A 15,946-nucleotide genomic window follows, 5' to 3' on the forward strand; every position below is an offset into this window, starting at 1 on the left:
ACAAAGTGAACAAATTTGCTCAAGTTAAAATAAGAGAATTTACATACTAATCCAGAAGTAACAGCAGGGAGTAAGAATGTGTCAAAAGCATCAAAGGGAGAGTTGTCAAAGGGACAACAAATGAGAGAGACAAATATTGTAGGAGTGCATTTCACCATCAGATGAAGACGAGGTAGCGTTATTTTAATGAGAGTAGATGTGTAGGTGATCAAAGAGGAAGACCACGCATTTAAGGCACGAATGAAAACCAGAGCACAGAAGCAGATAGAGAGGGAAAATCTGAACTGAGGAGTAAACACCGGATGAAGAAATGAGCTACCCCAACACTTAGGGGGTTAGTTTGGAATACAGCAGGAAAGCCAGGTGGGATCGAGATGTGATTACCTGACTGGCAAAGTAGTGAGCTAAGAGAAGTCAATAAAAGTGATGGCAAGTGCTTCCTCCTAGGGTAAGACTAACATCTAAAGGTATACACGTGATAGAGTAAAGGGCTCAAAGTTAAATCCTCTGAATTTCAAGAGCATAGTTTAAAGAAAGAGAAAGCGATTTCAGGAATGAGAGTCACCCAAGGAAACCCTGAATGTGTCCCAAATGATGGAAATTTACATCTTCAAACACCTTCTTTGTACAAAAGGAAAGGTGCCTACAAAGGAAGATGCCCGTGGGCTACCAAAAGCTTATTCGCTGTGAAGAAGTGCTACAGGGAGCTGGCCCAGTCCCAAAGCAGTGCATGCACAGCCCTGTGCTGACTGTCAGAAAGATAGTCCAAAAGTGATCTTACCGACACAGTGATAGTCATCCCAATCCGGCATGTAGCCAAACCTACACTTGCAACGATAACCCAAACCACCATTGAACGTTCTGTGGCTGAGGACACAGATGTGCTGACAGCCCCCATTTTCATGCGCACATGGATTCCTTGCTGGAAGGAAAAATGCACATTGTTAAATCTCAATTAGAAATGCTTATTTATCCAAGACATGCGAAGCCATTTTGCAACCTATGGGTGAAATGGGTTTGAAACTCCTTGGAGACATCACTACTGTATACATCCATTTAACTGCTCCCAATCCCACTGCTGCTCTTGAATCTACTCTTAAACTGATAGTGGCAAAAAAAAAAAATTCCTGCAATTGAATAGCCTTGAGGGTTCTTATCCTCCCAGTAACTATATCACTTTGTCTGCTAGCATCAGTGATTAAAATATGACTTCCTCCAAATAACCTCCCTGGATACTTACAAAAGACAATTTACCACTAAAGATTCTAAGAGGTAAACATTATCATCCCAATTTTACAGAAAAGGAAACCAAAGTTCCAAAAGGTTTGACAACTTGCTCAAGATTACTTAGCTGTTAAACAACTAAACTAATATTCAAATCCAGATCTAATTTCAAAACCCTACATGACTGAAACACAAACCAGTTTATACATCCAAAAACAATTCTCAAGGCAATGACTTCAGAAAGTTCACTGTACGCAAGGCTGTCAAAGTTAAAAATGTCTGCTTTTGAAATGGTTTTCTTATCCTTTAACTTACTCTTTAAAATAGTCTCTTTACCTTCGCAAGTAGATTCATTTTGAGAAACACAGGCAGGTATCATTCTGAAGCAAATAATATAATTTAGATGAAACTGGGTTATACTTTTGATCAAGGGCAGATGTGAGTTTAGTAGCCCATGAATTGATCATTCCAAATAGATATTTTCGAATACAGTATATACTTTCATATGTATATGTATATAGTATATATTTTCCAATGAAGTGTTTGTTTACGTAGGAAGAGTAGTCATCCGAAACTATCAATTCTAGAGGTTGGTTTGTTTGGGTTTTTTAAATCAGCCTAATTACTTTATAGTCTTTCTCCAGAAAGCCAGACCCGTCACTTAGCATTAGAGATTTAAAGTGAAATCTTTCTTTCTCTGAATTACTGTTCACTGATATTAAGCTTTCTTCCAACGTAGCCTAGTTTATGTTTCTTTTCTTAGATGCATAAGCAAATGCAGAAAAGAGCTATGGACACAGTACAGTCATGTCAGTTTAAAACCTTGAAACCAAACTTATTATAAAATAACATAAGACTTAACAGCGTCTGAATCAAAATATTTCATTTCTTTGATTAGTGACTATCCTGAGAGACACCAAACCCAATGCTAAACAGGTATCATACAAGGAAGAAGACAAAAGAAAAAAAAAGCTCTGGCACTACCTAAATAAAATGACCGCTTAGGCATGTCATTTTCTTCTTCCGGGTCTGGCTTCCCTGGCTGTAATATTAGAAAGTTGAATTGGGAGATCTCTCCCAGTAGACAAAGGATGGGTAATTTTAGTTTGGTCTATTTGCTGCTCTTTCTCCAGCCTGTAGACAGGATCTGGTACACTGCATATGCCAATAAATATCTATTAAACACATCTCTATGTTCTTTGTAGACTGGGCATTTTAATTCTGAAATACATCAACTTCTCTAAAATACCCATGACCTGCAAAGCTAATTTCAGTTAATTTAACTCTCTAGATAAGCCATCAAACATTAGAGAACACCACCCAAATCTCATGAGAACTTTGAGAAAACCTTTCTAACCAAGGCCTGTACCAAGCAGGGTTTTTCCACTGTTGGGGAGGCCTACCATAGGGCTGCCTGAGAGCGTGGTAAACAGTCACTCCAAACGGCCTCAGGGAAGAGCGGTAGTACAATCTGGGGTTAGTCTCCTTGAACTTGTTTGCCTTCAATACAGCCATCTTTGTCCAGTCGGTGAAGAACAACTGTCCTTCAAACAAGCTTATTGAAAAGGGATGAGGAATGTTCGAGCCTCCATGAATTACTGTCATCCTGTTACAAAAGAGATACACCATACAGTTTTGATTAAAGGTAGAATTAGTTCACATAAATGCTTAAAAGCTAAAAAATTGCTAGCTACAACCATAGAATATATAGTCAAGATACATTTTAAGATGCAGGTGTATTTCTGTCTATACTTGCTAGAAGGACTTACATGTTGCCTCTTAGAAAAGAGCCTTGGCACTTATAGACCAGTCCCTCCCTAGCTAAATTTTTTGAGAAATTACTGCTTTCCCACCTGTTCTTCATTCTCTTAAGGTTGCCCCACATATAAAAGGGCTAAGATGTGAAACATCATTTTGAAATTCCTAGGGGAAAGAGTATAACAAGGGATGGGAGATCTGGTAGAAGATGCCTTCAACACTCACTTCACTCACACCCCTGCACCACTGACCGTTTCTCAGCCAGTAGGGAACAAGACAGCAAGTTGGAAAATTCGACACACGGCAAACACAGACCTATTTCTGATGTCACTCTAGAGAGCAGAAAAAGCAGGGCTACCACTGACATGCCCTTGGTTGATTAAACTGTCAGCTATCACATGATAGTGGAGACAGAGTGCCCAGAACTGCTTAAATGGAAGACAACAGAGGTAAGAAGTGCCAGACAAGGGGAAGAAATCAACATTGCCGCCATGACAACATTTACAGAAACAGTCATTCACTGAGGATCATCAAAAAGAAAAAAGTTATACAATTTCTCAATTGTATGATTTATATGATTATTTTTGTCATTAATTCATATTCTCATGGGAAACAGTTTCAGTAATAAGAAGTCATAGCCTTAAAACTCAATCTCTTCATTTAAACAAATAGAGGTTGTGGCAAACTGTGATACCATCCTTACAAACAGAGATAAAGGGGAAACGAAAGTATCATGGTCTTTTTATTGAGAAAATAAGATCAACTCATTTGGCAAAATCAAACTGGCATGAGTAATTTTTCTTGGTCAAAAGTTAAAGGCTGTTTTAACAGTTTTTGAAAACACCAAAAGAAGAGGATGTAAAATAGTTAACAATTAAATTAATCTATGGTCAACTCTAATCTGACTAAGATGAAGGAAAAAAGTATGCCATAGTCTGCATTCAAAGGTTGTTTAAATGCCTTTGAAGTACATCAGGTAAAAAGTCAGAATTTCTCTTTAAGGTTTGAAAAATATATAAGAGCAGTATAAAATCCAGTTAATTCCCACCAGATAACGTTAAACCTATTTACTAGGGGGAAAATAGAAAACTAAACTATAAAATGATCTTTGGAAACAAACCCTAAGGGACCCAGAAAAATGAACTCAGGAGTTAATGAAAATAATGTGCTTCATCTGGGAGTGGGAGAGGGTTTGGAGAAGAGAAATCAAATTTGAGTGTTAACATGGAACAAGTTAAAACTCAGAGCAGGTCACATCATGCAAATGTCAACACAAAGATAATTCAAGTTATGTCAACCAACAAAGCAGTCTTTTAATTCTAGTTCTTCAGTATCCCTCCCCATAAATTTTACGTACTTCTCCCAAACTTATAAAGATGTATTAAAGGAGAAATAAAAAAAACTTCTTACCTTTTAAGTCCATCGTAAGTTACAGTCTCAATGTAATCAAATCGGGAGTCAACCCAGTAAACACGCTTTAATACCAAATCCAGAGTTATCCCACCAGGCCATCCCAGCTTTGTTGTTACCAAGTCTTTACGGTTGGAGCCATCCATGTAAGCTCTTTCTATTCTCGGTACCCCAAAAGCATTCTGCCAATCTGAGAAAAATAAATAACTACAAAAGAAAAACAAAAGATGAGAGAATCAGCTATTTTACAAGTTTACTTATCTTTTGAGATTGTGTGTTTAGATCAATGGAAATCTCTTCTAGCTGATAAGAGAACCATGGAGATTTAAAACAAGAGAGAAATTTTAAAGCATTAAACGGAGAAGGCAATGGCACTCCACTCTAGTACTCTTGCCTGGAAAATCCCATGGACGGAGGAGCCTGGTAGGCTGCAGTTCATGGGGTCGCTAAGAGTTGGACACGACTGAGCAACTTCACTTTCACTTTTCACTTTCATGCATTGGAGAAGGAAATGGCAACCCACTCCAGTGCTCTTGCCTGAAGAATCCCAGGGACGGGGGAGCCTGGTGGGCTGCCGTCTATGGGGTCTCACAGAGATGGACACGACTTAGCAGCAAAGCATTAAAAATCAGAGACTGTGAGGACCAACTGGGGAGGGGGAGGGTCGAAAACTCTAAATAGCAACTATGAAAATGCACAATTCGCAGGCAAAAAAAAAAGCTTATCTACCTTCTAACCTTCTTAATTTTTCTCCCCTGTTCCCTGACTCCATCTTTCACTTCTCTATTTACAGCCAGCAAAAACGCTACCAAGGAAAAAAAATCTATCAAGCCATTTCTCTCCTTAATTCCTCATTCTAAGGCATAGTCTAGACATCATATACATCATTTTCAAGGAAGGACAGATCATGAAATAGATATGAATTATCACCAGCACCTAAGCAACCTCAAGTTCATCCAACACTTCTAAGACCCAACCGTGAAAATCTAGGCAAAAGCTAGTCTCTACATAACTGGTCTCAAATGTGATGATCAAGAAAATTTTAATTTATACCTGGAGAAAACACTGACATCTCAACACTTGTCTCTAACAGGAAATCACTAAAAGGGATAGGTCCGGTAGGGATAGAGTAGAGCATTCAGATTGTTAGCTTAGAAACTCCATTAGGGATTGTAGATAGAGAAGGAACTTTAGGGAGGCTTTGGGAGACCACAGTAAGTTAATGAGCACTCAAGAAAGTAATGGAAAAATCAGCAAACAATGTGGGTTTGCTTGACTTATAAAGCAGAGCAAGTGGCATAGTATCAAAGCCAAACTGGTGTGCTTAACAACAAAACCAAGTTAACTTGCTTACCAACAAAACCGGGCAGCAGAAGCACAAGACATGCCCCAAAACAACAAAACAATCATGGAAAATAAGGCCTACAACCTGCCCAGTGATGTCAACAAGTTAATGACACCTAGGGCATGTTCTTTGCATGCACAAAAATACTAATTTAGGGAAAGGTGATATTTCAAAGTGAAAGACACTCGTACTGAGATCTGAAATTTTCCATAGTGCCATGAGGATCCTAGATACACCTCAAAAACTCTCCCACCCAACAAATAGGAGGAATTAATGACCAAAGACTCAAAGAATGAAAAAGAAGGTGGTCTTATCCACCTTATCTTCCTTTGATTATAAAAATGTAACCCACTAAGTACTCAGAGAAGTGCAACACTAACATCCTATGCTAATAAATCACTTATCTGTCACTTTGCCTCTTGCTAAATTCTTTCTGTACTGAGGCATAAAGAACTGGGGTTCTTCAGAGCCCGCCAAAACACCACCTAGTGGTTTTAGATCTATCCCCTGCTTAAAACAACTTCATAACTTAAGAGTGATCCCATTAATAATGGTTTAGTTGTGACAATACTATTAGAGTGAGTCAGAAAAAAGAATTCAATCTCTCAGCCAGGAAAACATGGCAAACACTAAGCATAAAATTCATAGCCCAATAACATTACATATTTTTAGGACATTAGTAGGTATATTTGGACTGCACATCCTCAAATTGAATTATATTTCAGTTCAGTTCGGTTCAGTCGCTCAGTCACGTCCAACTCTTTGCGACCCCATGAATCACAGTACACCAGGCCTCCCTGCCCATAACCAACTCCTGGAATGCACTCAAACTCATGTCCATCAAGTCGGTGATGCCATCCAGCCATCTCATTCTCTGTCGTCCCCTTCTCCTCCTGCCCCTAATCCCTCCCAGCATCAGAGTCTTTTCCAGTGAGTCAACTCGTCGCATGAGGTGGCCAAAGGACTGGAGTTTCAGCTTTAGCATCAGTCCTTCCAATGAACACCCAGGATTGATCTCCTTTAGAATGGACTGGTTGGATCTCCTTGCAGTACAAGGGACTCTCAAGAGTCTTCTCCAGCACCACAGTTCAAAAGCATCAATTCTTCAACAATCAGCTTTCTTCACAGTCCAACTCTCATATCCATACATGACCACAGGAAAAACCATAGTCTTGACTAGAAGGACCTTGGTTGGCAAAGTAATGTCTCTGCTTTTTAATATGCTATCTAGGTTGGTCATAACTTTCCTTCCAAGGAGTAAGCGTCTTTTAATTTCATGGCTGCAATCAGCATCCGCAGTGATTTTGGAGCCCCCAAAAATAAAGTCTGACACTGTTTCCACTGTTTCCCCATCTATTTCCCAAGAAGTGATGGGACCAGATGCCATGATCTTCGTTTTCTGAATGTTGAGCTTCAAGCCAACCTTTTCACTCTCCTCTTTCACTTTCATCAAGAGGCTTTTGAGTTCCTCTTCACTTTCTGCCATAAGGGTGGTGTCATCTGCATATCTGAGGTTATTGATATTTCTCCCAGCAATCTTGATTCCAGCTTGTGCTTCTTCCAGCCCAGCGTTCCTCACGATGTACTCTGCATATAAGTTAAATAAGCAGGGTGACAATATACAGCCTTGACGTACTCCTTTTCCTATTTGGAACCAGTCTGTTGTTCCATGTCCAGTTCTAACTGTTGCTTCCTGACCTGCATACAGGTTTCTCAAGAGGCAGGTCAGGTGGTCTGGGATTCCCATCTCTTTCAGAATTTTCCACAGTTTATTGTGATCCACACAGTTAAAGGCTTTGGCATAGTCAATGAAGCAGAAATAGATGTTTTTCTAGAATTCTCTTGCTTTTTCCATGATCCAGCAGATGTTGGCAATTTGATCTCTGGTTCCCCTAACCCCTTTAAAGTTAACCCCTTTAAGGCTGCTATGAAAAGAGATATGAAATAAACAAGGATTCTACAGTACAGAGCATAAAGAATCTTCAACTATGCCAATGGATGTTTTATCTAAAGGGGCAGAAATGAAACTCAAAAAAATGCTGAAATCAGTATGTTTGCAAATAACTTACCCATCAGTTGGGTCCACAGCAATTCCTCTAGGATGTCCCAAATGTTCACTTATAAGGGTAATCCGATTGCTTCCATCCAAATTTGCCACATCTATGCAGTTGACTCTGGTCTCCACAATATAAAGTTTATTATTTACCCAATCCACAGCCAGATTCTCTGGGTCTTCGATAGAAATACCGAGAACTTCTCTAACACGTGAACCAGAGATGTCAATTGAAAAAACCTGAAAGAAAACCCAAAATTATTAAACTTCTTAAGCATAACTAGTTGGGAGAGTTTTCCAAGGACTTATCTTTGGTGCAGAAATCAGTAATTTGAACTAAAAAAAAATTTACTAGAGACTTTTAATTTTACATCATGGTTACTAGGAGGTGGTGGGGCATTTCTTTAAAAGCATGTGAGGCATATATAAAAAGTTGAGTTTTTTTAAAAAAGCTTGTATCTGTAATTCTTAGGTAGTTAGTAAAAGTTTAATTCAATGTGGATTTTTGGTGGCACAGGTGGAAGTGGTTTGTTTTGTTTTCTAGCTGTTATTAAATCAGACCTACTAGTAATCTAAAGTCTCAATTTTTGGAAAATTTATGGAATTTATCTGTTAATTGAATTAAAATTTTATTAATGGTACAAGCAAATGTAAGAAGAAATAAAGTATCATAACTCTTTAAGAGTCTCTAAAATTTATGTTTTAAAAATCTCCGTTGCATTATTCAAAGTTGAAATCAGATCCATCACATTTTCCAAATAAGAGAGCATAATGAAATTTTGGCTGTTAAACAAAATACTGTCAATATTTGTTACTTGGCCAATGCTCAATTACAGTTCCATTTAGAAGATGCAGGTAAAATCTGATTTTTATCATCCAGGAAAGCAGAATACTTTTTACATTTTAAATGATCAAGTTTCAAAAATTACTACCAAATATCTATCCAGTTTTGAAAGAATGTCTACTATTTCTTTTAATTAGGCTTTTGGACTCCATTTCGAATAAAATTAAAAGTTGCTCAAGGCTAATCCATATAATAGACTGCTTTGTTTAATAGGTCACATGTAATACTATAGCTGTAAAAGGTGCTGATTAACATAAAATATCTCAAGGGCCTTTTTTGTTAGAAAACAAAGGAACTTCCCTCCCTACTCCTCCCAAAATGAAAAACTATCAACACTTTGTGCTTGGAGTTCTATCAGGTCTAAAGCTATACTCCAGAAATTTCTATTTACCTTATTGTGCACAATGTCAGTCCAAAAGACTCTGCGTAGCCGATAGTGAAAATCCACACCCACAGCCAATCCACGATTTTGAGACTCTGCCAGAATCTGAAAGTTGTTTCCATGAATGTTACCCTTTAGCAAATCCCGACCATCGGAGAAGATCACAAAGGCCTCACCAACTAAATGTGAAGAAGCAAGGCACTGTCAGTCCTTCAAGTGAACAGAGATGATGAAGCAACTTACAACTATGTTTTCTTATTTGGTTTTAAACCTTCAGAAAACACATATCAGAATGTGTATGTAGAAATACATATCATTTTACCCATTTCACAGATGGGCAAATTAAGGCACAAAGAGGTTTAATGAAATGTCCAACATCACAGTAAGTTAGGAACAGAGTCTGTCAAGAACTCAAGTGTCCTAAATGCTGGTTCGATGACACTGAGGTATCAGAGAATCTTTGATGATATGGGAACCTTTCCCCAGGTGCAACTTTAGATCGTGTAAAACACAAAACACATTTTAAAGATTAATGGGAAACCACCCAATGTGAAAAACATGGCAATGGTGGATAAAAACCTGCTACACCCATATACTTACAAGAATGCAAAATGAATACAGTTATTCACTGAAGTATGGTTTGCTATAACAAAGGATAAGAAATAATATAAAAGTCCATCACTAAAGGACTAGTTAGATAAATTATATACATCCAAAAAACGGATTCTGCCACTATTCAAAAACACTGTAGACCTGAAACACTGGAAACCAACTATACTTCAAATAAAAATAAAACAAAATTAAAATAGAGTTCTCCATGTTGATATGGTAAGCCCTTAAAAATATAGTATTCAACATTAGCAAAATGAAAAACTGTATGTATAGTTTACTACCATATATGTAAAAACAGGGTTAAATGTCTATATCTGCATATTCTTATTTATGCATTTAATAATCTCTAGAATTAAAATAAACAGTGATTATACATAGGAGAGGAGAAGTGGGAAACTGGGCAGAGTGGAATGGATATAGGGGGTGGGGAGGTATTCATATAACTTCTCAATAATGTGAAATTTTTGAAAATATGAGTATGTACCTGTTCAAAAATAAATAAATGTTACAAATCAGTTGTAACTAAAGTTAGTCCACAGCAGTTAGTAGACTAACTAAAGTTAGTCCACACCATTTTCTACACAAAAACAACTAGAAAATAGTCAACTCAAAGACTGGCAAATCAGTTTCAGAAAGACATTAAAAGCAGTTTAAACAGGTGTGGGAAAATAATAATAATAATTAGGAAAAAAAAGTGAAGTCAAGATCTTATTATCCAGAAATCCACAGTGACAAAAATTTTCATGACTTTTCTATACCACAGTATTCTTATAATGAGGGCATTTTCACAAGCTGTAATCCAAATTTAGCAGGTCCACTTTTAACCACTCTAAAAAATTTTTGCATAAATAGTGCCTATTGATACTTGTCACCTTGTGGTAGGTACATTAATTAAAAATAGGTCAAATGTACTCATAAAATTTATGTAGTAGGTGATACACTATTTCAGGCCCAAAGTGAACAAGCAATCAATAAAATTTAAAAAACCCAACAACTATTAATCCACAAGTTGGTCCCTAACAGCATGAAATGAATGTTGACCCATTCTTCCAACAGCAGGGGCCATATCTGATTTGTGGTAATCAAACCCGCCATCTGCCTTAATGCTGATATTTCTTTTGACTTCTGCTATGCAAAGAGGATAGAAGTTTACTGTTCAGAAACACAAGTGTCTGTAATTTACTCACAAGAAGAATTAGCTCTGCAGTGCTGCTGACGCTCCAAGACATACCCCTCTACACAGTGACACTGGTGATGGCCAATCCGGTCTTCACACATCTGGTCACAAACTCCCCATATCTGGCAATCATCAAAATCTGCCACATAGGAAATAACCAGTTATAATAATGTTTAACAACATGGCTTGAGCACTTTCTGAAAAAAATCTTGGACAAGCTATACACGAATCTGGTGATGCCAAGTGCCTAAGACAGTACCCCCTGGGGAGGCAGGGCATAGGCATTGTCATACTAAGGAAAACCCAAGGTTCTTTAAAATTTACATAAAGGATAACATTGCAGGTGATGCACAACACTGCTTGGACTCACTGCCTTTGCATTTCATTGATTAATGATCGTTTACAAAATACCTGAATTTTGGTATAAATGCATCCTTTTAAAATTGTGCTTTCCAATGTGGTAGACACTAGCTCGCTGCAGCTTCTCAACGTTATATTTAGATTAACTAAATTGAAATAAAGTTAATAATGCAGTTTCTCAGTCACACTTGCCACATTTCAAATGCTGACAGCCACATGTGACTAGTGGTTACCGTACTGGAGGACACAGACATCTCCATCACTGCAGAAAGAACTGCCCTTTATCCAAGTGCTCAATGAGACACAAATAAAGTATGCAATAAATTATCTGGAAAGGTTTATTTATCCTTTTCTCTGATGTCAAAAGTCATCACCAAAATTAAAATCATTTTTAAGTCATGAAAAATACATTCTCTTCTGCTTACTCATTAGCATTATTCGTTCATTTAATATGTACTTGTTGAAAATCCATTACACAATAGAGCTCTGTTCAATGGCCAAGTAGTACCAGTTCTATCAAATAGTAAAAAGACTTTCAATATAATTGACACATAAACAATACAACATGGGGGCAGGGAAGAAAAATACATGTCTTTCTTTAAGATTATAAAGCTTAAAGGGTGCAGAAATTGTCCTATCCTTGGTTAACTGGTGCCAAATATTTCATTTGACCCTCGAAGTTCACATCCACTCTTCACCCTCTTTCGCCCTGCTCTCTTTCTTTGAAGAATGACATCCACCGCCTAAATCAACAGGCTCCTATCCCTAGGGCTTCAGAAAATTCTCAAGTAAATTATAATTCCTGAGACTCACAGGTCTAGGGTTCTCTAGAATTTCTAGGGATCTGATAACATTTACAAATCTGTGAGTTGAATTCTACCACACCTGCTGCATGCCCCACCATCCTGTGACTCCCCAACAAGAAAGACCAAGAAGGAATTTCCTGGTGGTCCTGTGGTTAAGAATCTGCCTTCCAATGCAAGGGACATGGGTTTGATCCCTGGTGGGGGAACTAAGATCCCACATGAACTAAGATCCCACAGCTACTGAGCCCTTGCACTCTAGAGCCCAGGCTCTACAACTAGAGAAGCCTCCGAGTGCCATTAACTAGAGAGAAAGCCCACAAAGTGACACAATGAAGACCCAGCACAGTCAAAATCTAAAAAATAAAAAAATTAAATTAAAAAAAAGAAAGACCAAGAAAGTCCTGGGATCAAGATAACAGTTCCCGTCTTCCCTCCATATCAAGTATAACAACACAGACCAGCACATCTTTCATCCCAAGGACAGTGACAAAGAAAAAATTAATCCAGTTTGGACATGACAAGGTAAAAGGACATGTGGGTATAGACAAAAAGCCAACATTTGATCTATTTCTTCTGTGCCCTCACTTCATTTCTGAGAAAACACCACATGAGGCTTTGCTTCAGTAGGAATGTACAGGACATTCGCCCTCAAACTCCCAGGGTATCGTGACGTCATTTTGAATGCAAGACACTATGACGATGTCTAAGGACCTGGAGTCACCCTGGAAACAGGAGTTCTCGTGTCAAAAAGAGGGTGGAAAAGTCATAACTAGGAATGCTTGGGTACAAAGGCCCTTCCTACCATCTGGGTTACAAGTACTGCACAGGTTTAAATGAGTAAATAAACACTGTCACTTTTAATGACTGAGTAAGATCCTGTTCATCATTACAAAGAAGAATGAAGGCTAATTAATATCCATTGTCAGCCAAAAGAAAGACAAGAAAAATGAAAGGGAGACCTGAGGATTTTAAAGAGAGTAGAAAAGGTAATGGAAACTACAAAACACTAAAATGGTGCTTTAAAATCCTCCTTCCCAGCCCAAGTCACCTTGATTTACTTTCCTTTTTACTCTTTGTCCCCTCTTACCAATAAATACTGCTTTGAGAGTAATTCAAAAGTATCCTGCTCGGACACCCTCTGATCCAGTTGGCTGTGTGCAATCCCACCGTGCTGAATGACCTTTCTGCCCTAAGGCTGCACCACCATGTCATTCCCTCAACAAACAGCAAGTCCTTGTCAATCAGAAACAATAGTCCAGTAAATTGCTCTGGTGGCTTGCCTCAGAGTCTCCACAGCTAGGTCAAGGCTACCAGGAGTAGAAGAATGGTAGAAGGAAAGATTTTGTGTCATGATTATTCCATTTTATTCTTAACAATCACTGAGGCATCCCCTGGGGAGCCACGGCTAAACTGATAAATGTTGCATAGGTTTCCAACACCTGAAGCTTCTGTGGTAAGTCAGGCATGCAGAGGATTACAGGCATACAGAGAGTGTTTGTTCAACTGAAATGCTTGAAAGAGCAGACCGAAACAATTCTCTAAAAGCTCAGCTGAAATGAGTGTAACTGGTTTCATAATATCATGTATTGAAACTAATAGGTTCTCTTTACCAAGAAAGCAAAATATAGTCTTCTTGAAAAGAAATGTTAACCCAGCTGCAAAACTCAGAGGCAAAGGTACATTCTTAAAGGACAAGAAAGGTCACAGAGAAAGTCTCTGCGGGTAGCAGAGGGCCTGAGCTTGTATCCAAAAGAGGTCATCTGTGCTAAAGTAAGTCCTAGGTACATTGTAAAGGGACTGAAAGATGTTTGTGGACCTTAGAATTAGTGCCCAAGTATCGGACTACTTCCAGTAGTAGTAGAACCAAATGTGTTCTTGAATTCTGAAATGATCCTGTGTACAGCATAATACTGCAAAATTCTGTGTTACATTCATTAATAGATTTAAATGTAAAAATCCTGTTACGAAAGTTTTTCATTTCTTAAGGGCTGCAAAAAATTGAAGCAGCCTGGACCCCTCTCTGACATACAAATCAAACCTCATCACAGGCTTAAGTATTAGAAAAGATGTTGGAAAATGTGGCTCTGGGCGAGGGGGGGGCACTCAAGAATAGGTTGCAAGGTATCACAGGAATGAACCAGGGATTCTTAAAGAGCAAATCCCTTTTCCTGAAAACATTTCATGGCCTATCGAGTTCCAACTACAAGGCAGCCCAGTCCAAATTTCTCTTTAGGATTGAGAGAAAAAAGAGAGAAAAACAAATGTAACACTGAGAATGTGGCTTCCGGTATCTCTACTGGAATTCCTTTTCTAGTAAGAGAGAGAGGAAAGGCCTAGAGAACTAAGGCTGGAAATCGGATTGGCAGCTGGGTGGCAGTCAAGGGGGAAGAGTAGCCTGACATTTGGCAGACAGCCCGAGCAGTCTTACACTTACAGAATAGAGCATAAGCAGGGTTTCCGTGTCAGAAACTCAGGAAATAGACTTTCTCCAGAGTTTGTAAACCAGAGTGTTTCTTTCATGCTTATTTATTTTATTTATTCATTTATTCATTTTTGCCCACACCACACACCTTGTGGGATCTTAGTTCCCTGACCAGGGAACCCTGGCCCTTGGCAGTGAAAGCTCGGAGTCCTAAGTGCTATATAAATAGCTGCCTGCACACAGAAAGTTCAAATTTTGCTTTCTGGAACTTTCTGTCCCCCACTCCCCTTCTTTTTTTGATCCCCAGTTGACTGAATTGGAGATTGAAGAATTCACAGATAGGGAGGGCCGACTGTATTTAACAAGTATGGCTATATAATTCTGCTTCCAAATGTATAAAACAGCAATACACAATATATCAAAAGAACAACCTCCATCATTAGGTACTGGACAGATACAACGTAGCTAGTTTACTCACTCATCATACAACCACTCTTTTGCCATGGGCACCTCACAAAAGCTTCTCAGAGTTAAAACTTCCATTTTGTCCAGGTTTTCAGTGAAGATTCTGTTGCTCTTTGTTAACAGATTCTCCTCTCCACAAATACAAACTCCTTGATGTTAAGGGAGTGCTCCCAGTGCCGTAAGTACTGTGATGAAAGGCTGTCACTTACCGACGCAGTTATTGGTTCTATTTTGGTTGACAATAAAACCCGAGGGGCAGTAACACATCCCTCCACCTGGTGACTTGTGGCATTGGTACTCACATCCCAAGGACGGGCACAGATTCACATCTAAACAGAGAAAAAGACTTTGTGAAATGAAAGGTGATCTCCAGACAAGACTGATTTATAAGAAGAACTTTCCAAAGTAAAACCTCAGTAAGTATGCAGTAACACAGAAAATCTGTCACCATTCAAGCCTGCAGTATGATGCAATAAAAACTCAGCACATATTTTTAAAATTCATTATAACTAAGTGCAAGCACAAGGCATCAGAAGTGCTGTTCATGAAAAAAATCTAGTCAAAAGTCTATCTTTGTGTCTAGAAAGATATTAGGATATCTAAGAGAAAGACATCTATCTAGATATCTATTTCTTCTGTCTTGAAAGAATAGAAGGATATTCCCAAGAATTCCCAAGCCACTGAACACTAAACACTAAACTTAAAAAGCTACTTAATCCAAGCTAGCTTCAACTAATTTTTGTTTTCTAACTTTTGCAATAGGACTATTTTAAAGGGCTCCCAAATGAAATGGGTAGGGGTGGGGAGAAGCCATAGAAGCCTCTTTTTTTCATGGAAAAGAAATCACCAAAACTTTAGGGTTACAGTTCAAGGTCACTGCTAGGCAACTACAAGATAATTCAGAGAGAAATCAAGGCCATGAATTGCATTTTCCTACAGGACAACCAGCTGTCCACAGAAGTGATGGCTTGGGGAAATATTCTACGGCTATGGGGGCGGGGGGGTGGGGAGGTGGGTAACACCAAGTATAGATCCCCGAAACCATAAGTTTTTGAGTAAAGCCAGCAACACTTTTTCCACAGGTATAA

At 38.5% G+C, this 15,946-nt stretch overlaps 1 protein-coding gene across 1 annotated transcript in view; it reads right to left on the reverse strand.

The window, feature by feature from the left end:
- LRP2 (LDL receptor related protein 2) overlaps nucleotides 1–15,946 on the reverse strand; it is a 184,030-nt gene that overhangs the window by 114,677 nt on the left and 53,407 nt on the right. The window contains exons 9-15 of the mRNA XM_088829892.1: nucleotides 15,068–15,187; nucleotides 10,816–10,944; nucleotides 9,026–9,195; nucleotides 7,807–8,030; nucleotides 4,393–4,599; nucleotides 2,628–2,830; nucleotides 782–922 (exon numbers count right to left, since the gene is read on the reverse strand). Coding sequence (XP_088686018.1) covers nucleotides 782–922; nucleotides 2,628–2,830; nucleotides 4,393–4,599; nucleotides 7,807–8,030; nucleotides 9,026–9,195; nucleotides 10,816–10,944; nucleotides 15,068–15,187 — 1,194 coding nt within the window. The remainder of the gene's footprint in view (nucleotides 1–781; nucleotides 923–2,627; nucleotides 2,831–4,392; nucleotides 4,600–7,806; nucleotides 8,031–9,025; nucleotides 9,196–10,815; nucleotides 10,945–15,067; nucleotides 15,188–15,946) is intronic.

The sequence above is a fragment of the Moschus berezovskii genome, chromosome 2 (assembly GCF_049115385.1).
Source record: "Moschus berezovskii isolate FMDL1 chromosome 2, NW_MosBer_1.0, whole genome shotgun sequence".
Classification (NCBI taxonomy): Eukaryota; Metazoa; Chordata; class Mammalia; order Artiodactyla; family Moschidae; genus Moschus; species Moschus berezovskii.